The following is a 25,982-nucleotide window of genomic DNA, read 5'->3' on the forward strand; positions in this document are numbered from 1 at the left end:
GGGCTCAATCCCCAGAAGGGTGTGTGCAGGAGGCAGCCAATCAATGATTCTCTCTCAATATTGATGTTTCTATCTCTCTCTCCCTCTCTGAAATCAATAAAATATACTTTTTAAAAAGCTAATGTACTATTCACAAACAAGAAATAGAAGCTTGCTACATTTTATTCATGAGCAGTACTGATTAAACTAGGAGACTCCAGATCAACAAAGACCCAGTGGTTATGGCTGTCAATGGAGGGTTCACATTCATGAATTTTCTAAAGTTCTTTCTGTATATAAGCCCAACTTCAAGTCCAGAAACAGTTAAATAACACATTTAATCTGTAACTTGAAGTACAATTACATCCGTGAAAAAATAAGATACCACGGGTATAAAAGTTATGAGAATAATGTATAGCTAAACATAGGCAGATGTGTCATTATTTAAATACTAGTGGCCCGGTGCACGAAATTCGTGCACATTAAAAGGGAATTAATTAGAGGAAATATTTTAATATTGCTACTTGCCCTTTCTTTATAACAGGCTTCTTTTGGCTTCAGAGGTACATTGTGACAACAGTTGGTCTTCAGACATACTCTGTCATCAACGAAGGCCTGGGGAGGGGCGGTTGGAATCACGCTCCCTCCTCCCTACTGTGAGGGTCAGGAGTGGGGGGGGGCAATTGGGGGCAGGGCTGGTGGGGGAAGGGGCCTATTGGGGCTTTCCTTCCCACAGCTGCCAGAAGCCGGCCCCACCCCCGAGGCTGCCACGGCTTGCCATCTGTGCGGCGCCGACCCCACTCCGCCACCGGTTGCCTCCCTCTGCGGGCAAAAGGCATGGAGTGCCATCACTTGGCTGGCCTGGGCCTCTCTCTGTGGGGAGATGGATCACGGGCCCCCAGATCGATGCCCCGCAGAGGGAGGCCCTTCGCACCCGGCCTGGGCTCTGCCATTCATCACCGCCCACAAGGAGGCCCTCCCCACCCGGCCTGGGCTCTACGATCCATTGCTGCCCACAGGGAGGCCCTGCCTGCCCTGCCCGGGCTCTGTGATCAGTGCTGCCCACAGGGAGGCCCTGCCCACCCGGCTGGGGCTCTGCCATTCACCCCCACCCACAAGGAGGCCCTGCCCACCCGGCTGGGGCTCTGCGATGGGCCCTCCCAGCCTTGGCGGCTTGCCTCGTCCTTCCCAGCCCCGGCTTTGTCCGGCAGGTCTCCCGGTCCGATTAGCACATTACCCTTTCATTAGCGTCCATACACGTGGCAGGCCCGGGGACAAGTGTATGATCTACGGAACTCTCCTTCCTTCCGGGTGCTGCGCACACATGCACTCTGTAGTTTACCCCTCTGGCTCCTTCTCTCAGGGAAGAGCCCGGCACGTCCGCCACGTCGACCATGAGGTCATCACTTCCCTTCAGGGGAATTCGTAAGAGCAGACACGACTTCAGAGCACTAGGCATGAAGTTGGCAAAGACAACAAGGGAATCGACCAGACCTGTCAGTCTCAGAAAAGACAGCCAGACCCTCGTTAACGGACGCCAAAAGGGCAAGGACCTGAGGAACCACGGAGAAGTGGGGACCCTGTTTAGGCAGGAACATGGGGGTAACCCTCCACAGGCAGTAGTAGCTGAGAGGCTGTGAGGGATCCAGATGCAACGGCAGATAAGCCGGACCCCAGAACATTCCTGGGCTCTGAGAAGGACGCCAGTTCACGGGTGCAGCGTGGCATCACTGAGCCCTAAGGACTCGAGAGGTTTTAGGCATTGACAGCAGCTACAGCTACAGGATGGACTCTACGGGCTGGGCATACCTCCGCCCCAGTTTAGGCTTCCTGAAGGCAAAGACACCTAGCTCCATGTCCTCCCTCCTGCTCTTCCGGCTACAAGTGAGCTGAAGTCTGAAAGGAAGTAGAAATGTTATTCTCTTATCTGTCAAACAGTAATCACCTTGGCAAATTAATATCCCGTCTGTTGAACCTTGTGGCTAAAGCCCCCAATTTATCCAAGTGTACTGTTTATACTTATGCTGTTAATGGGGTCACAGTTTGTCTGTTACTCCATTAATATTATAATTGTAGGCATCAAATGTGGTGCTGCACTTGATCATGCGAATCCCCCCCCGCCCCCCCGCCCAGATAGTCAAAACTGTGCAAACTTAAGAGTTTTTTCTGACCACTGAAATATAGTTCTTTTAACACTCCTTCTTGACCTGAGGCACTTTTGGCAACCATGGTCAACGGCTAAACTGGTCAATCAAGTGGTATAGATTGAACACGGACCTGCTATCGCGGCCTCATATTCACCAAGAATAAAACTAAGATCTGCATTTTGAAACGTCACGAGAAAATCTCATTACGTTTTGAGTTTGAATTATGTTTCCATCCATCAGTGTTGCATTGGTCTCTAAGAAAACGTGCCTCCTTAGAATAAAAAGGTGTATTTCCACAGATGTAAGAAAAAAAGATCTACGCTGTTCGCCGTAGCTGCTGAGAATTAGTTGTGGCCACTTCATTTTTGAGAAACCACACAGCTGTGGATTTCATCCATCTTTTAAGATTTCTTTCACCATAGCGCACTGTGGCAAACACAAAGTAACCCACTGCTCAGAAGGAAGTTGGATAAAATGAGCAGAAGCGTCACCTTTTCTGAGTGTTTAGCGGACGATCCCGACCCGCGTGGCCAGTCGGACTAGCTGATGAGCAGACAGGCCCCACAGACCGTGTCCACCCTGTCCTTTTACTAATTAAAAACCAACGGCTAGTGCACAGATGCCACACCACAGAACAAAACCATGCTTCCGCGACGCTCCGCAGGCATTACAAAACTAATCTCCCATCTTCAACGTTGTGAAAATAGACGCGTCTTCTCCAAAGGGTCTTGTCCACGTCGACGGATCTGCGCGGTCCCTCTGACCGCGGGGCCCAAAGGCAAAGGTCAGACTTATTGCTGCCTTCGTCCTCCCTCACATAAAGTTGCACAAGGCGTGGAGTGCGAGAGGGATGAAGACGAAGCAGGGGACCCTGTACACGTGTGTGGACCCAAAAGCAATGACACCGATAGCCAGAGGAAGCGGGAACTGGGAGGCAGTCTTCAACAACTTACTGTGAAGAGAGAGAAACACACATCACATAAAGCACACGCCGAGCAAACACCAAGCGTGCTGGTCCTGGATGCAGTTTTGAGCAAGCGTTCTCAGTGATTTTAGATTAAGCCGTTTTTCACGTAATGAACTCAACTGTCCATAATTTAAAAAATGATCCATCCAAGCCGTATTGTGGTTAGAAAAAAGAAAAAATATTTCCATAAAGTAAGTAACTATAGTTTTGTTTCATTTTTTTTCTTTTAACAAAAGAAAAATACTAGCTGGACTTTCATTCAGCGATTCTACCTCTAGAAATCTATCCTAACAACAATAATCAATAATATTTATACTAAGACTCAGCTACTGAACTATTTAACCCTACTTAAAATAGCAAAAAAACCAAAAACAAAACCCCACCAAATAAAAAAGGAACCATCCTCAATTCGTAAGAGGAGCATATAAGACAAGACATAAATATTTTTAAAAGGAAAATACTGCTAGTCCCTGACTTACGATGGTTAGGGTTATAATTTTTTGATTTGTCGATGGTGCGAAAGCAATATGCATTCAACAGAAATTATAATTCGAATTCTGATCTCTTCCTGACTGGCAGGAGGTGGTAAAAAGCCCTCTGGTGATGCTGGGCATCAGCAGGGAGCCATAGTCCCCTCCACCCCCAATATTCTCTGGTTGTAGTATTAAGTGCATTTTCCGCTGACGGTTTTCTCAATTTGTGCTAAGCTGGCTTATCACGACGGAACCCCATCATGAGTCAGGGAAGCATCTGGACAAGCAGTGTCTGTTCTATCAGGAAAGACCTTTAATTTTGCAAACAGAGAAACTGAGGAGTAAGAGGGGTTAAGAAACTTGCCTAAGGATACAGAGCTATTCGATAGCAGAGCCAAGACTAAACCCCAGGCCCGCCTGATTCTAGAATATCTGCCAGGATCAACAGAAAAGGCTCTGAGCACAAACAACCAGCCAATGAAAAGTCAAGTTTTACTACAGAGTTTTAAACATAAACAGACACAAGTAGACTAATGGTACAATGAACCTCATGTATCCAGTTTCAACAATTATCAAGTCATGGCCAAAGTTACTTTACCTATATTACTATCCACTTCCACTCCCATATTTTTTGGAAACAAATCTTAGACATCTTATCCTTAAGGGTTAACTTTTTAAAGAAAAAACATTATTATATCGTAATAAGTAAAACCCATAATTAAGAAAACAAATATAATATACTTTCATATAAACTATATTTGCATTTATACCATAATTACTATTGTAGTTTTCCCTATAGAAATAGTCAACATATTAGGAAGAGCATGCTCCACACTTTATCAAAGAAAGGGTGATGAAGCCAGGAGTAGATGGGAGAAAAAGAAAAATTAAACAATCATACCTTGATTTTATTGAAACATTGTAAGTATTTCCAAGAATTGCCATAGTTGGAATAAGGATAAATGCCAAAGGTTTACATGGATCAGGATTAAGTTTAAAGTAATACCTATATCAAAGAGAAAAAAAAAAAAACATAAATCAACAAGGCACACCTGAGCATCTCACAGGATCAGAGTCAATCAACTTCAAAATATTTCAAAACATTCCAGTAATAGAGGCACAAGAGAGCTCTAAGCAGCTCATGAAATCTTTGATAAATAATTTTTTTCTCTAGGTCATCTTTATACCCAAATTTTATATGGAGAATTATGTTCAGAAACTACTACAGGAAATAAAAATATTCATTATGAATGCACTTCCTTTTTATAAGTATATGCCTGAAAGTTCATATAAAAATTTTATAAAACAAATTACTGAAAATTTATTAAGGCTGCTTAGAAAGAAAGATGAAATAAAGGTTTATATAAAGTAATTGTTCCTTATCTTTTTAAAATTCAAATTCTCATCTCTCATTTATTGACAGTGAAATGTCTGTAGCCTTTCAGAATCATAAATTTGTGCTCCTTCAATAACTCTCCCCAACTATGTGAACAAAAATCTGATCTTTGACTAAAAGTAAGTACAAAGGAAGGAGGTTAACATCTGGTAACCTGTGATTTAACTTATCACACTTATTTTGTTTCTATCAATTAAAAAAACAGTATTTCCAGTATTTAGATAATCTAAAAGTTTTATATAATTTCTGAAAACTATATTGAGTAGAGGTTCAATGATTAGATAGGTAGCCTATTTTTCTGAAACAATTTATCAATAACTAAATGTCCTAGAAATATCTTAGAGGACATTTCAAATTCTTATTGACCTAGGACACTTATCAAGGTAGCAAAGCAAATGATGGTTTTCATTAGTAAGACAGCTGATCATTTATTTTAGTTCAATGTTTGGGCCATGTTAGAGAAATACACACTTCTTTCATTATTTCTAGTATTTTTAAATGGAAGGATTTTTCTTCCCCCCAAATTTAAGAAAACGTGAAACTGACCCTGGGTTGAAAAATACATGGAGCACTAGCAGTCTGAGTACCTTAAGGCAACCAACCAAGTGAAGCACGTTTTCGCATGCCTAGATCTAAGAAGGTGAACGGTGACCATTTCCTCTCTGGGGGACAGGGTTTGGGGAAGTTTATCTCCCCAAAGTCTATATTCTCACGGAAAGGGGGAAATGTGACTGTACTGAAAATAAGTTCCAGGGGCTGACAGCCTCCTGCCCCTGAGGGCCATTTGTGTTTGAGCCCGTCCGCGAAGGTCAGTGAGCAGCACACACCGCAAGTTCTTGAACCAGTAGACGAGCGAGGGCACGCAGAGCAGCACGACCCAGGCCAGCAGGGTGGCCACGGTGATGTGCATGCGCAGGCTGTCCTCGGCCTCGCTGGCCGACAGGCGAGGCGGCTGAGCCGCCGCCTCCTTGTGCTGATTGCATCTCTTGTCACTCCTTCGAGAGTGTTTCGGATTCTGTAGAGCAATCAGGTAAAAACATCAAGACGTTACGTAAAATTTAAGCTTACTTTATGTAGAATCAGATTCAAAGACTCAGTAGCTAAATAAATAAATGCATCTGTCTATCACCAAATGGATAGAAAATACTGAAATCACCTCGTTGTAAAGAGGTTATCAGTGATCAAACTTTTATTCCTTCGACTTGCCATTTCCACTGTTGAGAATATATTTTCTAAGTAATTACTTAAAATAAAATTTAAAATATAGTTTGTAATAACAAAAATGATACTGACAAATTAAATTAAACTTAGAGAATGCAACTCTATTTTAATATTCATTAGGTTCACTTTTTAAAAAAATATTTTTATTGATTTCTGAGAGGAAGGGAGAGGGAGAGAGAGATAGAAACATCAACGATGAGAGAATCATTGATTGGCTGCCTCCTGCATGTCCCCCAGTGGGGATGGAGCTTGCAACCTGGGCATGTGCCCTGACCAGGAATAGAACCGTGACCTCCTGATTCATAGGTCAATGCTCAACCACTGAGCCACACCAGTCGGGCCATTAGGTTCACTTTTTATAAAATTACTTAAATTTATAAAATCATTTAAACAGTGTGAAATCCCAATATTAAAAAAAACAACCTAATCTTTAAAAATTTCCCATGTTCTTATATATGTCCCCCATATTAAAGTGATGTAGAGTTTTGAAAATAAAACTTACCACAGTTTGGCTATTTTTAAAATTTGTTACACTGGCTTGCAGATGAACAATCTAGGAAAAAGAAATGATCATTTAATTTTGCTTTCTGTTTATATCAAAATTGAGAAGCACTGTAATCTAAAATTTTAAAAAATCTAAACGATTAAAAATTCACTTAAACATTTAAATTTAAAAGTATTCTTTCAGAAAAGATAAATAATAACTACACATGCTTGCTACCATGGATTAAAAAACAAACAAAATAATACAAACTTTCAGAGTATGTTGGGGCCAGGATATATTGTTATACCTCTTAGACTCAGAAGTCTCTGTTTAAATGCCTTGCTGCAGCAACTTAAAGTGTCTTGTGAATAAAACATCTGATTATATTCAGTATACTATAAAGTGTAACATGTTTTATATATTGCAAATCTTTGAAAATCTGAACTCAATTATATTTGGTGGTGCAATGTTTCTAAGAATCTGATAATGTTTGTAAGTTTAATTTACTAGATTTGCTTAAGTAATTTTTAAAATTCTTTATTGTTGAAAGTATTATATATGTCCCCTTTTCCCTTCACTGTCCTCTCCCATACTTACTAGTAAGTATTTGAGAAAGTTTTGTGTACTGGGTTAGTTGTTTAAAATATTCAATTAAAAACTCAAAATATTATATTTATAAGTCAGAGTAGTTCTAAATAGTTTTTTCTGATGAAAATAATCTATAATGTGCATGTATTTGCATGAATTAGTGTTAAAAGCAGATGCAAATGAACCTTTGTTTACAAAAAGAAAAAAAATATTATCTATTCTGGAGTCAACCATCTCTACATAAGACTAACGTGAAGAGTATGCAGTGTATATTTTCCTGCAAAGCTATCAGCTTTCCTGAAAGTGTTACGTCCCAGTAGAATTATCAGCCAAATTATTTTTATCATCGTCCTCTGATTCTTCAGCAACATATGTAACATTATGCAAGATTTCAGCATGACTGAAAGCTGGATCCTACTGACCTAACGTTTTGTTTTGTGTATAGCCCCTGTTGAGAGGGGGGTGTGAATAAAAACTGCTCTAGTGAAATGTTTTGTACAAGTTAACATTACTTGCAAGAGCAGGAAGCAGTTTGAAACAGATCACATCTTCTCCCCCCCCCGCATTTTTTTAACTAACTCAACTCAGACTAATAATTTCAGTTTTACAGTTAACTATATATTTTAAGTACCAAAGATGTTAAAAACCTTTACACTTCAACCAGTTACGCAACTGAAAATTACTGCAGTGGCAATTAGGAGTGTTTGTTAACAACACACACAGGAAAGCGTACGGCTGCCTGATACCAGGCCCAGCCACTTGGCCGTTACGGGTCTGCTGTACCTTAAACACGTAGTAAAGGTAAGTGAGAAGTATGGCAAATGCCCCACACGTCGCCCAACTAATTATGATCAAGACAGTGGTCAACAGGGGCAAGTCTGGCGAGAGCATCTTGATGTCTTTAGGAAGTTCGGAGGGCCTGGGAAGACAAGGAAACCTCCTCAGTTATTTACACAATCACACACACGCAGCAGCCAGGACCGTCCTCCGCCAGGCTTCCCTGCTTAACATGCACGTGCCATAAGGTTCAGAGTAAGCTCTCTTTTAATACAGGCAGGGGGGACACATGTTTGATTGCACATTCTGTCATCTACCGTGACAGCTCCTCTTCCGTTTAGATTCGGTATGGCCGACCTTTGTACTGAGGAAGAAGAAAACGTTGCTAACGGTAATCAATAATTACAGGCCCCGTGCCACACGTTTCGGATCTGGACAGGTGGAGAAAGCAGCATCACCCCGCAGTGCCCTCGGCGGCAGCGAGTCACGGGACATGTTTGGTGAGGGGCGTGGCAGAGGAAACCAGGCCAGTGGTTTATCAGAAAAGCCTACCTGTCCTTTCACATCACGTCGGTGGGCCTACAATAAAGCCACAGGCAACGCTGTGGGAGCTCTTACACACCTCATCTCACCGGAGCCCAATCTATCGATGGAGTCTGCTGCCCCCAGGGCTGACTGAAAGTGAGCAGGCATTACTGCCTCCTTAGAGAGAGTTTTAACAGCGAAGTTTAAAAACACGTGTGCCATCTGCCTAACATTTTTTACTAACTCAAGCAATAAGGTACAACGCAAATGTAGTGTGTAACTTGCAAAGATAAAGTTATCTCTGACAATGACACAACTTTCAACCCGAACCCACACTGTGCTCGTTATAACCTCTTCCTGAGAAAGGACAGGCTAATGGAAGCAGGTTAACGTTAAGGTTCCTCGTCAGAGAACAGTTTTCTTCTTCATTAGGAGCAGCGAGAAAGCTTTCCCTGTTCCCTCTTTACCTCTTCAAGGCGAGCCACAGCGAGGACAGGAGCCTGACGGCCGCGGACGAGAGCAGGCCACCCCAGTAGGCGGTGCACGTTCCAAAGAGGAAGAGAATCAAGGAGACCAGGGGGAAACACATGCTCTGACTGGTCAGGACGATGACATCTAACTCTGGCAACAGGAAGACATCCCATATTTCCTTAAACCACGTATACCTGTGGACCAAAGAAAACAGACACGTAAGAGCGAGAAGTGAAAATAAACATCATCAATGACATTCAAGGATCCAACAGGGGAGGTGTGTGACCATCCCCTAGAGTCCCCACATTGCCATGATACTGGATTTGTCATTACACGAAAACACACTTGAAGTCATTTATCTTCCCAGTGAGTCTGCTGCTCTTTCTCTGAGCCATGAGTCTCAGTGCAGCATTACTGCTCTTACTGCTCCTTGTAATGAAATCATCAGTGGTGTGTGTGTTTTTTTAATGTTAGAAAGCCAATAGCTGGTTTTAATGACAGAAGAAAAAAGATCTAAGCAATGGTTCTTAAGCAAAAACCAAATTTATATAAATTAAGAGCAGGATGTTAAGTAGGGTAGAGAGATCTACAATGTACTTTGTATGGGAAGTAAGAAAAAGTAATCTGGCCCCATCTCATCAGTAGCCTACAATGGTTTACTCATGATCTGGGCTATTCAAAGATCATATTCATCCCTCCACAAATGTTACAGGCCTGGTGTATTTAAGTCTAAATTTATATATATATATATACATACACACACACACACACACACACACACACACATGTTCAATGATTATACTATTAAAGTAAATGTTGATACACTTATCAGGCCTTTGTCTAAGAGAAAAATCCCATTTACCAGAACAAGTCAATCGCCATATTTGTATGAAAAGGTATAATCCACTATGGAAACAAACATCATGTTTCATATACAATACAAAATTAAGAGCATTACCACAGGTCATAAAACTTACCCCAACAGAAACTTAATCATAATTACAAAAGGATCAACTTTGTACGGTTTGGCTTCTTTATCCAACATAGTAGCATATTCTAAGCAATGACCTGAGGATTTGAAGACATTACAGGTAGTGAAGCATTCATGGCAATTACAGGTGGGACACGCTATCTCCCGCACTGTCGGTAGGAGCACACACTGTGTGGCTGAGAGGCCAGGTCTGCACACACCCTTTCCCATTCCCACCCGCAGTGCAGGAACGCCCCGATTCTCCACGCCTCATTACCACTGAAATCATCTCTTTTTCTATTTACAGTCATTCTAGTGAGCACGGCCCACGATAATTTTTGATAAACATTCTTGGTTCAGAATTACTTCTGTAATTGGTTTGAGACATAATCCCATACATAAATCCTCTAGATTAACATATATACACTGAGTGGCCAGATTGTGATGATCTCTGAACGCGTAGTAATCTGGCCACTCAGTGTATATCCTATATAATAAAAGGCTAATATGCAAATTGTCCCCTAGACCAGGAGTTTGACCAGCAGGCAGGCCGGACAACTGCCCATGTCCCCTCCCCATGGCCAGGCTGGCCGGACCCCACCCATGCACGAATTCATGCATCGGGCCTCTAATATATACACACGCACTCTGAGTGGCCATATTATTACGCGTTCAGAGATCATAATAATCTGGCCACTCAGTATATATATATGTATATATCTTTGGGGTCTCTATGAACTCTCTAGAGCAGCCGTGGGCAAACTACGGCCCGTGGGCCGGATCCGGCCCGTTCAGCTGTTCTATCCGGCCCGCGGAGCCGAAAGAGCGGAGGGTTCTCTTGCTCTCCCCTCCGCTCCTTTACTTTGAATTTATATTAGTTCACACAAACACTCCATCTATGCTTTTGTTCCGGCCCTCCGGTCCAGTTTAAGAACCCATTGTGGCCCTCGAGTCAAAAAGTTTGCCCACCCCTGCTCTAGAGTATGTCTGAGAATCAACTATCAAGTCACTTAAAACTCAGAAGGATGAGACATCGCTTTCAAACTTTCTAAAAATATTTACATTCAAGTATGGTGATGTCATATTCCCAAAATAACCTCTTAACTGAAAGACTGGACTGGGCGGAGCGCAGCGAATGTTGCTGCTTTCTCCCTGGAATGTAACTAAACCAGGTTCAAACAAACACTTAGAGGCAGACTGGAAACTGTACCAGGCCACGTTAAAGGGGACGAGTCCCTGCGGAAGGCCTTGGCATATGGAAACCAGGGAGATCTCTGACTGCTCCTATGTATTTTGGCCCTGTCTTCTTTTCCTCTCGCTTGCCTCCCTTGATTACTGTCCAAACACAAGTGTGTAAGGACCTTGCGAAGGTGAGTCTCCTGGGAAACCATCCTCATGGCTGCTCGCTGTGGAGGCCTGTCCAATGCACTATATATTTATTCTACATTTGCCTCCCCAGGTCCAGTCTCCGCTCCACTTGGCTCTGAACGCTGGGAAGCTGCCTTTCATGGACTGGCTTCCACGCAGGTTCAGTGAATGAGAGGCGCTGGCAGACAGGAGAAGGGGTGGAAACAAGGTTAGTGTGTTTGCTTCCCCGCCTGTTCCCGGCGGAGACCCAGCGTTCCTGTCCGCAGCCTGCCGCTGCCGTCATGCTGTCCTTCCTAAGCTCGCTCGTCTGCTCTCTCCCTGGCCCCGGCACCCACCGTATCAGGTGGCTCTGTTGCTCATCTGGCACTTTATCATGTTCTGTTACCTGCACGTACTGGTACCTTTGAAACATTACACTCTCAATTATTCCATTCAATGTGCCAGCACCCAAGTAAGAGTTGATACAGCTCCAACATTACACTGAATGCCTACTATGCGCCCGGCACTATGCTAAGTACCAGGAACAGAATGGAGAACAAGATCCCTGCCGATAAGCCTCTACAAATGGAGAGGTCCTCGGAACAGAGGGAAGGACTCGCAGGCACAAGGGTATACGATGGAGAAAACAGGTAAGACATTTCCTGGGTATCTGAAAACTTAGAGGATCTCAAATCCCTGTAAACATGAGAGAAATTATAAAGTATCAAGAAATGGATTTTCTTCCTTAGCCACATGAAAGATGAAAAAGTTGTAATGAAGCACAGAGGGAGGGAGGAGGGGGGTGAAGGAGGAGAGAGGGGAGAGGGAGGGGGGAGGAAGGATAAGATTCTTACCGGCTGAGAAAAGGGAGTATAACTGTCCTCCGTAAGCAAGAAGGATGCTCGACACAACGTAAGCAGGAAGAGCTCCACCGTGAAATCGAACGACCTAGGAAACAGGCAAATCCATGAACAACTTCTAAGTCGTCCGCCAGCACAGTAAGTGTACTTTCACACGAAATAAAAATGTCGTTCTGCACTTGATCTCTCTCGTGACGTGGCCACGAAGGTGTCTCCAGTAATGGGTATCAAACTCTACGTAAAATAAATGTTAAAAACATATAGTACACTAGAAACGTGGTATCTGAGTTTCTCATCAGAGGCATGATAAGGAAAATACATAACTGAGTCATAAGCACACACTTCTTTATAAGGCACGTTTGTTGAGCATTTATTTCAGGCACGGTACTCAGCATCTTGTATGCATTATTTCAAGCTCTCCTCCCGCAAACCCTGAGGTGGTTCTTATCCCGATTTTACAGACGAATCTGAGGCACAGGGAGCGCGAGTAACTTGCACAATTAAAAACATAACACAAGCAAGTGACCAAGAACTGAACCGGCAACCTTTCCGTATTCAGGACAACACCCAACCAACGGCGCCTCACCGGCCACGGCTGGTCTGTCCTTCTCACGTAGTGATGCTCGGCTACAGAGCACTGAACTCACAGACTTTTCTTTGTCACTACCCTAAATTATGAGGCACCAGAATGACATGGGAATGGAGTATGTTTTATCCTCAGCCCATACCTCCAGGCACAGGAACATGCCTTTTGAGCATACTAAACATATGATAGCATGGATTCCAAGAGATAAATTTTCTTAATAATTGATCCCTTAACATTTTGCTTATTACAACTCTCCATGATGCTATTTTCCAACTTGTACTAACATTTAATCTTCTCTTCCTAATGTAGCACAAACTTTTTACACTTAACTTGTAATTTTCTAATGTTCACAGATTTAACAATACTTACAATCTAGTTCTCATTAGGTTGTTGTGAGGATCAAGTGAGATATTGCATATACTAGTAAAAAAGTTTCTAATTTAATTTCGACTTGTAAGTTTTATTATCATTATAGGATTAAGTGATTTAAATTAAAAATATTCTGCTATGCCAGGATGGCAAAACATAAAAAATAAAGTGAAAGTAATAAAAGGCACAATAAAAATGTTAATGAATTTTAAAATTATATAACTTCTCTGACAAATCAGTATTATCTATTGTACAATTCTGCAAGTTAGGATGTTGAATCATAATATAGCAGTTCTGCTACTTGATAAATTATTTTTGTAACACTATTTACCTATGAATTATAGAAAGACACTCTCCAAATAAATTTAGTATTTTTCAACATGTTTACTGAATATAATTTACTTTTCACCTTTTACAAACTGAGCATGCACAAAATGAAAAGTTCTTTGAAAATGTTCATTTATATGACGGAGTCTACAGATTTTATTAGGCTACGAATTATAATGTACGAGCAACACGAAATCTTAGTATGACGTCCACTGAGCCAAGGACATGAATTTGTGTGAGAACCAGGAATCAGCCCTCATTTCTAGGAAGTCTCAAACAGGAAAGCGCCCTTACAGCCAGGGCGGCCAGTGTGGCCCGAGTGCCGACAACGGAGTGTAGGTTCCATTAAGGTGGGAGGAAGAGAGGAAAGGAGGAAGCGGCAGCAGCAGCTTCAGTGGTGCTGGCCGCAGCCAGAGGCCAGGGGTGGTCTGCTGAGCATTTATCCTCTGGCCCTTTCCAGAAGTTTGCAACCCCTGCCTTATAGTTCCTATTCACAAGACAATCAATAATCAAACAGGGGTCTCTCTTACCTGTCCGAGTATTTGTGGAAAGGAAGTCTTAATCGTCACCTAGTTTAAAAAAATCATTAAGAAAAATGTTATTTTCCCTAAAGCTTCTCCGGGTCACGTTTTATTAAATTGAGCATTTTATTAAATAAAAATTAACTTTTTTTTATGGTAATAAACCTAAAGGCACTCAAGATCTCAAAAGAATCCTCTGAACCACCACCATTTAATTTGTATCAAGGGCAATTTTACTGTTCAGTAAAATATTTTCCCATATTCTAATTCTTTGACAACTAAATAAATGCCACGGTATACATAGTAACCCTTTACTAACTAAAGTACTTAACTAATTAGAATATCAATTACTCGATCAGGCAAGCTAAAGGAATTTATTAAATGACTGAGTGCAGTTCAGTGGAAGCAAGATATTTCACATAAACTAGAAACCTGTGATGTCACCACAAATGGCTACTTCAGCCACGTCCGTCTGGAGTCCTTAGAACCTGGCCTGTTCTGATACAGGGAGGGACTCTTTTGGTTCATGAACCCGTAGGTTAATAACATGTTACCCTGGAGCTCTATTTCCCTTCCCTCAGCCCAAGGAAATCTACACAACAGCACTAAATTGCACGGATTAATGACTAACAGAAACCAATATAGTTAGTGAAAAGCAAAGGAGGTCCTAAGCTTATCCAAGAGCTAGGAACCAATGTGCATCATGCTGCTTAGTGACTGAAACACCACAGCTGCTTTCAGGATGTTCTTCAATTTACAAAGGACTTTTGCTCCCAAATTGAAAAGGTTAAGCTTCAGTCGCAACTTTAATTTTATTTTCTCTTACTTACTAAGAGGCATACTTTCAGTGGTCCAGCTAAGAAAATACTGAGGTGGTGCTAACAGGTAAAACGGAGAATATTTAAAGTAATATACATATCTATTTATTTTTTATGAATGTCTACTTCCAGTGCTTACTGCCTTCTGCATCACCATGGATCTGAAGCTGCGATAAAATACATCTGCCGTTTATTCTGTAACTAAATCTTAGAAGCAAAGCCAACATGCAGCTTACCTCATACTGACAGTCGGACGACGTGTACATCTTTAACAATGCTACGTGGCTGTCATTGTCTGGCTGGGCAACGTGGAGTTTCAGAGAAATTTCTGTTGACGATGGGACCCTGAAAAGTAACTTCAATTATCAATTTTCTCAAATACAGAATGCTATTAAATAACAACGGCTAAGCCAGTCCTCGGCCCAGCACAGCGTGGTAATGGAGAGGACGCTGGGTGTGAGACGCATGGTTAGGGAGGGACACTCCCGGCATGTCACAGGTGTCTGAATGCTCCCTCGGGGGCAGAGGAGTCGGGGAGAGGGTGGGAAAGGGTTCATGTTTCAAGCAATTGAGGTTTACATTCTGTATCAGTTAAGTAAGAATACTACACATTATATTAACTTATGGGCACAATGCTACATTACGGAGACCTACATTTTACTAAGAGGCACTTTAATGATTCCACTCTGATTTAAATAAACTTAGTAGAATGTGCATGATCAAAAAACAAAAGTTTAAGGTAAATTCTTTCATATACTTACTGTGCAATGGTTAGCGAATCTTCATAAGACCAGGGAATGTGAAATTTATAGATACTAGTTATTTCTTCTGTGAAAACAAAATGAAAACATGTATTACTAACCTTATGTCACACCAAATGTTATATAAACTACTATAATACCTAACTAATTATAGTAGTTATAATTACAGTAGTTCATAAGAAACCAGTAAAGAGTTACATCACATAATAGAAAATTATGGAGAATGATTAAATAATAATCTATATATATATAAAAGGCTAAGTGACTGACTGGTAGCTATGACCCACAATGACCACCAGGGGGCAGAGGCTCTGACTGGTAGCTATGATGCTCACTGACCACCAGGGGGCAGACGCTCAACGTAGGAGCTGCTGAACTGTGGTGACTTGGCAGCGGCAGTTCTCGGGTGACGCACCCTGGAACCAGAGAGGAGGGAGCCCGATTCCGGGGTGCATCACCTGAGAACTGCCCTCTCGCAATCTGGGACCCCTCGGGAGATGTCGGGGAGCAGTTTTGGCCTGATCCCCGCAGGCCAGGCTGAGGGACCCCACCTGATGGAGGGACCCAACTCACTCTGTACACACCCTCTGAGCCACAGTGCCACCCCAGGTGCGGCCAGCCAGGGAGGGGCCGCGGGAGGTTGGCTCCAGGGCATGTTCAGCCTGCCTCGCCCAGTCCCACCCCGCTGGCCACCTTCTAATTAATATCCTTTCAATGTGCATGAATCCGTGCACTGGGTCACTAGTGTTTTATTATATTAGACTTATAAAAGGTATTAGAGCATACGGGAAGGACTAAGAAACTGGAAAAACATTACGCAGCTAATCTGAATTACTATTATAATAAAACAGCAAGCTAGGCAGTATTTTTAAAATGTGGATATTTAAGCCTGGGCTGGTGTGGCTCAGTTGGTTGAGTATTGTCCTGTGTACCAAAAGGTCACCGATTTGATTCCCAGTCAGGGCAATGCCCAGATTTCGGGCTCGATCCCCAACCCCCCGTTGTGGTACGTGCAGGAGGCAGTTGATCAGTGTTTCCCTCTTCCTTTCCCTCTCTCTGAAATCAGTAAAAACATATTTTTTAAAAAGTGGGTGTTAAAACTAAAACAGATGCTTACTATTAACACATTGTGGACGGATCACAAGAATTCTCGCTTCATATTACACAGTGTTTTACAAAGTATCACACTTTAAAAAGGTATTAGCTTGTAAGAACATGTAATAAATAACTTCAAAATGCAATGGGTATTTAATTTTAAAGCGTGCCTTTAACATTTATGTGAAACGTTTTTTGTACTCGTTCAATAGAAACTTATCTGGCCACTGGGTAAAGCTACCAATAAAACTACTGGTCGCAATGTGTGAAGAAAGGGTTTCTGTTAAATCCGTTGGAAATATAAACAGCTTTTCTATTATTACATTAAATTTTACTTCACATAAATATAGAAAATTCAAATGAAAACCTGCTGATTCTTCAAATGACAATACCTTTATATCTTATTGCAAAACACACTTACCTTTGCCTCCTGAGCACTTGCTGTCTACGTTGACTTGAAAAGCTTGGTATATCTAGTAGAGTTTGACCACAAAAACAAAAGCAGAAGTTTACTTGTTTGTTTAACTAAACAGTAAAGTAAAATCAAATCCTCCTTTATACGAGGGATTATCACCTGTCCGAAGTTCAGAAGCTCTATATTATAGAATAGGCCGCTTGTGTTTAATTTCACTTTCCTTGAAGATAATCCTGTTAAATTAAAAGTACCGAATTGCTTAGAATACCAAAGAATAACCAAAGTACAAATTGCTTAAACAACATTAAAATTATGCCAACAGATTTTTAATATTAAAAAAAGAGCTTATAGGTTCTGACTTCTGACATGAAGGCATGAACTCCTAAAAATCCAATCCTCCTTCAAAAAACCCTGGATAAAACAAAACATTTACAATGCCTTTCAATCACATGTATGTGCTTTAAAAAAACCAAATACATATCTCCAGTGTCGATATGGTATGCTTTCTTGGTAGATCTCATTTCATAAACTTGCAATCTTTAATGAGCTAAGTGATCGAGTTGCCATTTCTGTACTGTTCTCAGTGTTTTTCTACCAAAAAAAAAGGTAGAGGAGGGATAAAAATCTTACAGGAAGTTTCCTCTATCAAGTAGAATAGATTCTTTTCATGAATGGCCTAAGAGCCAACCAAAATAGAGTTTCCACTATCCAAAGCCAGAAAAACTTAAACAAACAAGAAAGTAAAAATAGTATTGGATTATAACCCAATGAATAAAATAAATATGCATGGGTCCACTACTGACATACATAAAAATTAAATGAATAAATAAATCAGGAAGAAGGGACAACTTTCTCTTAGGAAGAATTCTAGTAAATATAGAGTGTCAGTGATAATTGCTTCAGACTAGGTGAACTAATGGATGCTAATATTAGGGGGTTATTTTGAAGAAAAAAAAAACAGGTTACTCACAAAGTATCTCCCCCAAAATATTTATTAATTACAGTAACTTCACAGTAGAAAAACCTGGCAGACACCACCTTAACCAAGTGGCCAAGGTTAACAGCACCGGTGATCAGACACAGTGAGTGATAAAACGTGTCCTCCGATATGATCCATGGAGAAGTACTTATCACTTCTGTGATATTCTTGCCAAAAATGCGTAACACCAACTAACAGGAAAGCTTTAGACAAATCCAAATCAAGGACTATTCTACAAAACAACTGACCAGGGCTCTTCAAAGGTGTCAAAATTAATAAAGACAAGGAAAGGCTGAGGAACTATGGGAAGATTGGAGGAGAGGGAAGAGCCATAAAAACCCAAAGCAACGTGTGCACCTGGGGAAGAACAAAGGTGGACAAGCCCACGAAAACCAGAGACAGCCGGCGGCTTGGGGAGCAGCAAGACGCTAACGCCAACTGCTGAGCTGTGACAACTGCTTTGTTTACGAGGCCAACATCACAGAAAGATGAGTGACGGGTACACAGGAACTCTACGCTTTCTGGAAGTCTAAAATTACTTCATAATAAAATGCAAACATTACATGTATTTAGAGAAATCCTGAAACTGTCACAGGGCAGGCAGAAATTTACACCTTATAATAAACCTTTTGAAAAAAGGGCCAATACTGAGTATAAATTCACCCGAGAACACACACACATACACACACAAACCCATGTGATCACGGATACATTTATTTTAAAGTTCCTTCTCAGAAGATGATGGCTGGCCCAGTATTAAATAAGAGTCAAACGATTGAACACATCACATGCTAAGTCTAGGACTACACTTGAAATACACAATAATACTCTTTTACATGGTTCTGCTTTATTGAAACAGCCGTGCGAAAGAAATCAGCACTGTTAAAAAGAAAAGCAAGTCTTAAGATTTCCAAAATCAAAATACTTACCGAAGGAAAAAAGATGGGTTACAGGAAGCTGTATGGATCTTGTCTCTCTTTTAAAGAATTCACAATCTACAACAAACTGAAATAGAAACATTGATCTATTAGGAAAAAAATAACAACAAATTTTAGTAAAACATCTCGATGTTTGAGTGGAAAATAAAAGTCGTCAGCTTTGGGGAAGGTATGATGTGCCACACCCTAACTCTGGCTACACTAAAATGGCAAGCATTTCTCAAAGAGAGATGCTAAACTAAGAAAATTTGATGAGCAAGCTTAATTTAATAAAAATTATTAGTGTATTTTTGAGTACCTCTTTTATTCTTACTCTGCCCCCTGTTTCCAAATATATTTCTCTTCCCCTACCCAAGTATATTTTTAAGAATGGGGTCAGGTTCTTCCTCGTTTGTGTGCTTCCTATATAATTCCTGGCATAGACTCTTGCATATAAAATGGTCTCAATAATGAATAGATTTTGAAAGACTGATGTTCCCACTTGGAATAAAGAGACTTGGGTTTATTCTGCTTAGTTCAAGTTAGACTGGTCCTACCAGTCTTAGGTGGATCACTAAACTGGCATTTAGACAAGCCCTATGCTAAAGAATTCATCAAAAAGGAACAAATATTTATCAGGAGTGGCCCCAAAACATTCTGATGATGACTTTAATCCATTCGTTACCTTACTTCCATGGATAGATGGTACATAAACAACAAGATGAGACAAAGACGGATAGTCTTGAAGTCTTAACGTCAGAGACTGAAAAAAAGGTGGAAGCACAAAGCTGATTTATATAGAGCTTAAAGCACTTTAAAAGAAAAATAAATTACAAACACTATTTCTTATTTAACACGTTATAAAAAAACAGATTTCAAGCTTTATATTCAATACTTCATAAGGTACCCATGTTTATATTTTCAGGTCAATAATCCTGCTGAAAGACAAACTCCTAATAATTATGTGAATATGGACTACCAAAACAGTCCTGCATCTCTTGAACTGTATCTGTCCCTTCCTGTAAAACAAATGACATTTAACACTAAATTTAAATATTTTACGTAATTATTTCCAGATGCTCTTTCCTTTTATAATTTGTCTATTTGTTTCAAACAATGTTACAGCATTATCTCTGCATTTATTTTGGTAGCATATGACAGAGGCTCAACAGTTGATGAATGAATGGATGCTAAATATGATGGAAGAGTTTGGAACCTAATCTCAAATGATTCTGATCAAGCCCAAGCAGTAAAGAGTTGCTGGCTAATGACATATATGAACATCATCCCCTGATTATTCAGTAAAATGGCATGAAGACACAGCAAAGCAAGACTAATAAGGTACCTCACCAACTAACCCTCTCTTCTCAAAATTAAGACCATATCCTATATCAGCCGCGGGCCGGATCCGGCTGTTCTATCTGGTTCTCTTGCTCTCCCCTCCACTCCTTTACTTTGAATTTATATTAGTTCACACAAACACTCCATCCATGCTTTTGTTCCGGCCCTCCGGTCCAGTTTAAGAACCCATTGTGGCCCTCGAGTCAAAAAAGTTTGCCCACCCCTGTTATCCATACTTTGAGGAATAAATAGCTAGGAGACGCATCTATTATTGAAAAGCCAAGTCACCAAATAGTTGTGAAAGCCACTTTTTTCCCTGGAAGTACATGCAGAGGCGGGGCAGTGACCTGTTGCTGCAGTTGGCATGCGCTGAGACATTGCTGCAGATAACTTTCTCCACGGCACAGCAGGGCAGCTATGTGGGCGGCCCCGAGAGGTTCTGAGGCTGGAGAGCTGTCTGTGAGTGGCCGTCTAAGAAGCCAGTGAGATTCCCTCGGGAGAGCGTGTTAAACAAACTCCCGGGCTTCTCCTCAATGTACAGCAATGTTTCTGCAACAGACATCTATCTTATCTCTCTGTATAAAAGCCCAGCGACTGCAATGGCAGAACGACCGAACAACCAGAACGATAGGAACAACCAGAACGACCGAACAACCAGAACGATCCGAACAACCAGAACGACCAGTCGCTATGATGCACACTGACCACCAGGGGGCGGACGCTCAACGCGGAAGCTGGGCTCACGGCTGGTGAGCGCAGCAGTGGTGGCGGGAGCCTCTCTTGCCTCTGCGGCAGCACTAAGGAGCAGCAAGCCAAGCGGTAAGGAGTGAGCAGGCGGGTGGTTAGGAGCAAGGGGGTCCCAGATTGCGAGAGGGTGCACGCCGGGCTGAGGAACCCCTCCCCTACCCTTCCGCCCCCGTGCATGAATTTCATGCATCAGGACTCTGGTATAATATAAATGAAAGGGCCTTGAACCTACCTTCAAATCGAATTTTAAAAATTTACCCAGCTCTTGGTATGATGCAATAACACATACATTTCATTTTATTTAGAGCATTATTAACTTAATCGTTTTTACCTCTGAAAACTAAAAAAATACATTCTTCTCCATTAAATTTCTCCGTTTCTAGGGAAAATATTTCTAAAATGCAGATGAACAAATCTTAACTTTATGAAATACCTAGATGGATTAATAAAATATCGTATTCTAAAATGCCTATAGGCTCAAGTATTTTTTTCACCTAAAGCCACAACTTACCTTAATTGTTGGCAACAGTTCAGCTTTCCATGATAAGTCAACCCCTTGCTGGCTATGGAATAAACAGGCAAATATAATTAAAGGACACACATATTAAGCATCAGAAGACAAAGAAATCACCCACAGAGCTACCAGAGAGAGTTCTAATGACATGAAGTCTAAAACGTTCTCACCCTTTTGGAACCAAAAAACTGTCTTGCTAGCAGCCAACTATTTCAATGTTTACAAAACTTACTGCTATGCTAATTTCCTTTTTCACTTTAAAACCAATACTTTAATTTAGTATACAGAACTAAAATGAGCTTAAAAATGTTTAAAGCTATTCTGAAAGTGTAATCTGTGAGTGTGTTTATGTTGAGAAAAATGAACGATGGAAGGCCATAGATTCAAAAAACTTACCACATAGAAGTGCTGTTTATGCAGCCAAAAATCCAACTATTTGTATCCTGTTGATAAATGACACAAGCAAAGCACACTAAATGATGTGGAAAACAATTATGCAAAACAGACATCTTCAATGTTTTACTGTTGCCTGACAGGGCCAAGGGCACAACAAAAATATAAAATAGCTACTTATTATTTAGGAATGTATCCGAGCTGGTCTAAACAGTGGTCGGCAAACTCATTAGTCAGCAGAGCCAAATATCAACAGGACAATGATTGAAATTTCTTTGGAGAGCCACATTTTTTAAACTTAAACTTCTTCTAACGCCACTTCTTCAAAATAGACTCGCCCAGGCCGTGGTATTTTGTGGAAGAGCCACACTCAAGGGGCCAAAGAGCCGCATGTGGCTCGCGAGCCGCGGTTTGCCGACCACGGATCTAAAAGTCCAATAGGTCAAGGGTAGGCAAAGAAGTCTACAGTCAACAAGATAGGGAAGCAAGTCACCTGGAGTAGCAATGTGAGAAAGAGTAACCCAATGGGCACCTCTCCACAGCACATCACCTAAGCATTTCTAATTTTTAGAAAAATATGTTTTTATTTATTTTAGAGAGAGAGGAAGGAAACGGGAGAGAAACATCGACATGAGCACGGATTAGCTGCCTCCTGCATGCCCCCTACTGGGGGGATGGAGCCCAAACCCAGGCATGTGCCCTGACTGGGGAACTGAACCAGAGACCTTTTGGTACACGGGATGATGCTCAATCAATCGAGTCACACGGGCCTGGGCAAGCATTTCTAATGGTTGAACCAACACCTTGACTTTGGCAATGTTCATAGTTTAATTATGTAGTTACACAGTAAGCTTCCTACATTTTCAGAAAAACGAAAAAATGAACAACTGGACGTGGACTTTTTATACAAAAAAAATAAAAAAATCCAGAGCCAAGTTAATTAAAAAATAACAATTAATCTAAGTATAGCCCTCAGTTGATCATCTGAGTTTGTATTTGACTACCCAACAGGTAACGTCTACGCAGCTGAGAATGTGTTGGGATTGAAACACAACCCAAGGCTGAAGCCAGTTACTGTTTAGTCAGTGCAGCACGGAAATACTGCAGGGCTGGCTGTGATTTTTTAACTCTAGTATGGGTTTAGCTTCAGTCATTTAGGAGAATTCTGACCTAAGATCACTCCAACTTCTAAGGAAGTAGTAAGAGCAGCGCTTCAAGTCTACTGCGATGACCCAACTACTGAAATCCTACCAGAGCATAAGATAATGAGAAACGCTGCTCAGACGGCCACACAAATTCTTCCTTCGTCTACACGTAGGACAATGAAAAAATCAATCCTCTCCTTAAACTAATACTTATAATTTATAAAGTCCATTCTAGGGCCCAGGAATTGTGCCCTTGAGGAAAAGGATAAACCAGGCAGACATGGTCTTTGCTCTCATGAAACAAATGAAATTTTAAGACGTTTTTCCAAGAATACAGAAAAGAAAGCTGAAAGGAAACAAACAAAAAACCATATGGTGTTTTCCTGCCCTCCACGACTGCCAAAATGCCTGTGGGACTTCCGTATCAGCTGCCTACACTTCGCAGAACCCTAATGTGCCCTTCTAAAGCAAGGCAACAAAACAGACCTGCACAGCCTAGACAGAGAACATCTAGAAGCCTCTCAATAGCCAGCCCACTTTCATCCTGGGTTTTTGCAGCTAATAAGGGAGCGTGTCCTCAAAGATAGCCCTTATTATGAAGATTGCCAATATCCCACCACCACTCATTTCATTCAGTGGGCAGGGAATTCTGAATTGAATAAATATTATCAAGCCCACCCTAAAACAGCATTTTTATGTAGCCTAGAAAGTGTCAAGAGAACAATTTCAGGTCATCTAGTAAACATCCCTAACTAATTACAAAAACGGTATTAATAATCTTAGGAAAAGTCACTCAGGAATTGCTAATTCCAGGAAGAAGAAAGAAAAGAAAATGCCACGAGATCATACAATGTATAGTTCTTTAAAAAAAAAAATCTGTCTACAGCCCTCAGGGGCTGCTAGAATCATTAGGTGAAAGATTGTTTGGGAATGTCACGATGGACAGATCACACTGATACCACCTAAGTCCCTGATACGTCTGTCTGCCACGAAAGGTGGGGCAGCCAGCCGGGATATGCCTCCTGATGAGGGAAGTGCCCAGTTCTACTTGTAAAATGTTTTTACCAAACACAATTAATCGGAGTCTAACCGAGATTCCAGATCTAACTACCAGTTTACAAAAAACCGGAGGGATGGAAATACGTGTTAAAAGATACCACAAGAACACAATCGGCTAAACCCACAATGTAGGGAATTTATAGAGCACATCGCCTCTCTTTTATTTATTTATTTTTTTACAGAGAGGATTTTTTTACAGAGAGGAAGGGAGAGGCAGAGAGAGTTAGAAACATCTATGAGAGAGAAACATCGATCAGCTGCCTCCTGCACACCCCCTACTGGGGATGTGCCCACAACCAAGGTACATGCCCTTGACCGGAATCGAACCTGGGACCCTTGAGTCCGCAGGCCGACGCTCTATCCACTGAGCCAAACCAGTTAGGGCACATAGCCTTTCTTGAATAAACAAATGGAAAGAAAAGGGGGCTGTTACAAAAGAGTCTTAAGATCCATGAATCAAATCCAATGTATGGACTTCAGATTCTGATTCAAATAAATCAACTTAAAAAGTAAAACCATCTTGTCTAAAGGCTTTATTCTATATCAGCATCTACCAACTCAGTGATGTAGTAGATCCTGGTATATTATCAGCTACAGAAACATTTGGAGGAATACTTTTCAATAAAAAAAGCTCTTCTCCAGACAAATATTTTTCAACGAATTAGATTCAGTCCTAGTGCATAGCTAAGGCAGAGATCTACTAGATATTTGCTGAATTTAAAAAGTGAGCCGTTAGCCTTTTAAATTTACACACAATGTACCAATCATCTTACCAGCATGGTGCTCTGACAATAGGCATGAGTGTAGATTTTTCTATGATTTGCAAGAGGAAATGTAAAATATATTTTATCAGATTCCTGAAAAAAAAAAAAAGAGGAAAAACACAATAAAATGGTCATAAAAATGGATAATTTCATCCTTCAAAACTCCAGCTAAGGTGATCAGTAATTATTCTGTTATTCCTGGTAGTGTTGAAGACCAGTACCCTAGGAGTGGGAAGAAGAAGAGACAGATGTGAGATAGAGAGATCAGGTATAAACTCTGTAGTCCTGAACTCTGTCTTGAAAGTATCGGTATGAATGCATGTGCTCTGTTTTGGTTTGGTTTTGGCCTTATGATGAAGCTAAAATACCTTTCTTAGCTCTGTCCACGGAAAGGCCTAGAAATGCTAACCCACCAGCCGTAAGTATTGCTATTGCCCTGATTATGGATTTCAGGTGCCATTTCCCAAATACTGGGAGACTTCCTTAGAGAAAAAAGCTAATTCAAGGTCTGGGGCGGGGAATATACAAAACGGACTGCAATGTCTTCTCATACTAGATAGAGAGTGAGAAAACTATCAACGACAGCTAAAGAGCAGCTATATGGAAGATTCTGGAGCCTAACTTGAAATGGCTACACTGGTCAAAGATAGAACAATTTTAATATTTTAGTTTAGATAGAAAGACATATATGCTTAAATACATGAGTTCATAACAATATTAGGGAGGAAAAAACTCAAAACCTCTTTCAGTCACTGTCTGTGAACCAACTCACTATTCTGAAAACCAGTAAATATTAAGATCCAAAGGTCTAAGCAATTAACGTATTTTTCCTTTATGATTTGTTCCATTTTTGATAACTTTACTAGATGAGTTTTTCTATGTAGTGTTCCAATTAATAAAGAAGAAGTAATCAAATTAGAGTATATTTTTGCATCCCCTAAATGAACTGACAATAGGCATTATTCCTCAATACTAGTAGCTGCTAATATAAAAAAAAGTCAGTTCCTTAAAAAAAAAAAAATACTA

General features: G+C 41.0%; 1 protein-coding gene across 2 annotated transcripts in view; it reads right to left on the bottom strand.

Annotated features, from left to right (window-relative positions):
* Window positions 1-2,818: 2,818 nt before the first annotated feature.
* PGAP1 (post-GPI attachment to proteins inositol deacylase 1) overlaps window positions 2,819-25,982 on the bottom strand; it is a 46,030-nt gene continuing 22,866 nt past the window's right edge. For both annotated transcript variants that reach the window (XM_080670080.1, XM_080670079.1), the window contains 18 exons: window positions 24,966-25,049; window positions 21,992-22,038; window positions 21,593-21,644; window positions 19,679-19,756; window positions 19,006-19,081; window positions 17,257-17,330; window positions 17,104-17,155; window positions 15,588-15,654; window positions 15,063-15,171; window positions 14,018-14,056; window positions 12,200-12,293; window positions 10,006-10,096; window positions 9,025-9,222; window positions 8,039-8,174; window positions 6,686-6,736; window positions 5,790-5,977; window positions 4,468-4,572; window positions 2,819-3,078 (listed from right to left, as the gene is read on the bottom strand). In XM_080670080.1, the coding sequence (XP_080526206.1) occupies window positions 2,940-3,078; window positions 4,468-4,572; window positions 5,790-5,977; window positions 6,686-6,736; window positions 8,039-8,174; window positions 9,025-9,222; window positions 10,006-10,096; window positions 12,200-12,293; window positions 14,018-14,056; window positions 15,063-15,171; window positions 15,588-15,654; window positions 17,104-17,155; window positions 17,257-17,330; window positions 19,006-19,081; window positions 19,679-19,756; window positions 21,593-21,644; window positions 21,992-22,038; window positions 24,966-25,049 (1,680 nt within the window). In that variant the 3' untranslated portion in view covers window positions 2,819-2,939. The remainder of the gene's footprint in view (window positions 3,079-4,467; window positions 4,573-5,789; window positions 5,978-6,685; window positions 6,737-8,038; window positions 8,175-9,024; window positions 9,223-10,005; window positions 10,097-12,199; window positions 12,294-14,017; window positions 14,057-15,062; window positions 15,172-15,587; window positions 15,655-17,103; window positions 17,156-17,256; window positions 17,331-19,005; window positions 19,082-19,678; window positions 19,757-21,592; window positions 21,645-21,991; window positions 22,039-24,965; window positions 25,050-25,982) is intronic.

This window comes from Plecotus auritus, assembly GCF_963455305.1.
Source record: "Plecotus auritus genome assembly, chromosome: 5".
Classification (NCBI taxonomy): Eukaryota; Metazoa; Chordata; class Mammalia; order Chiroptera; family Vespertilionidae; genus Plecotus; species Plecotus auritus.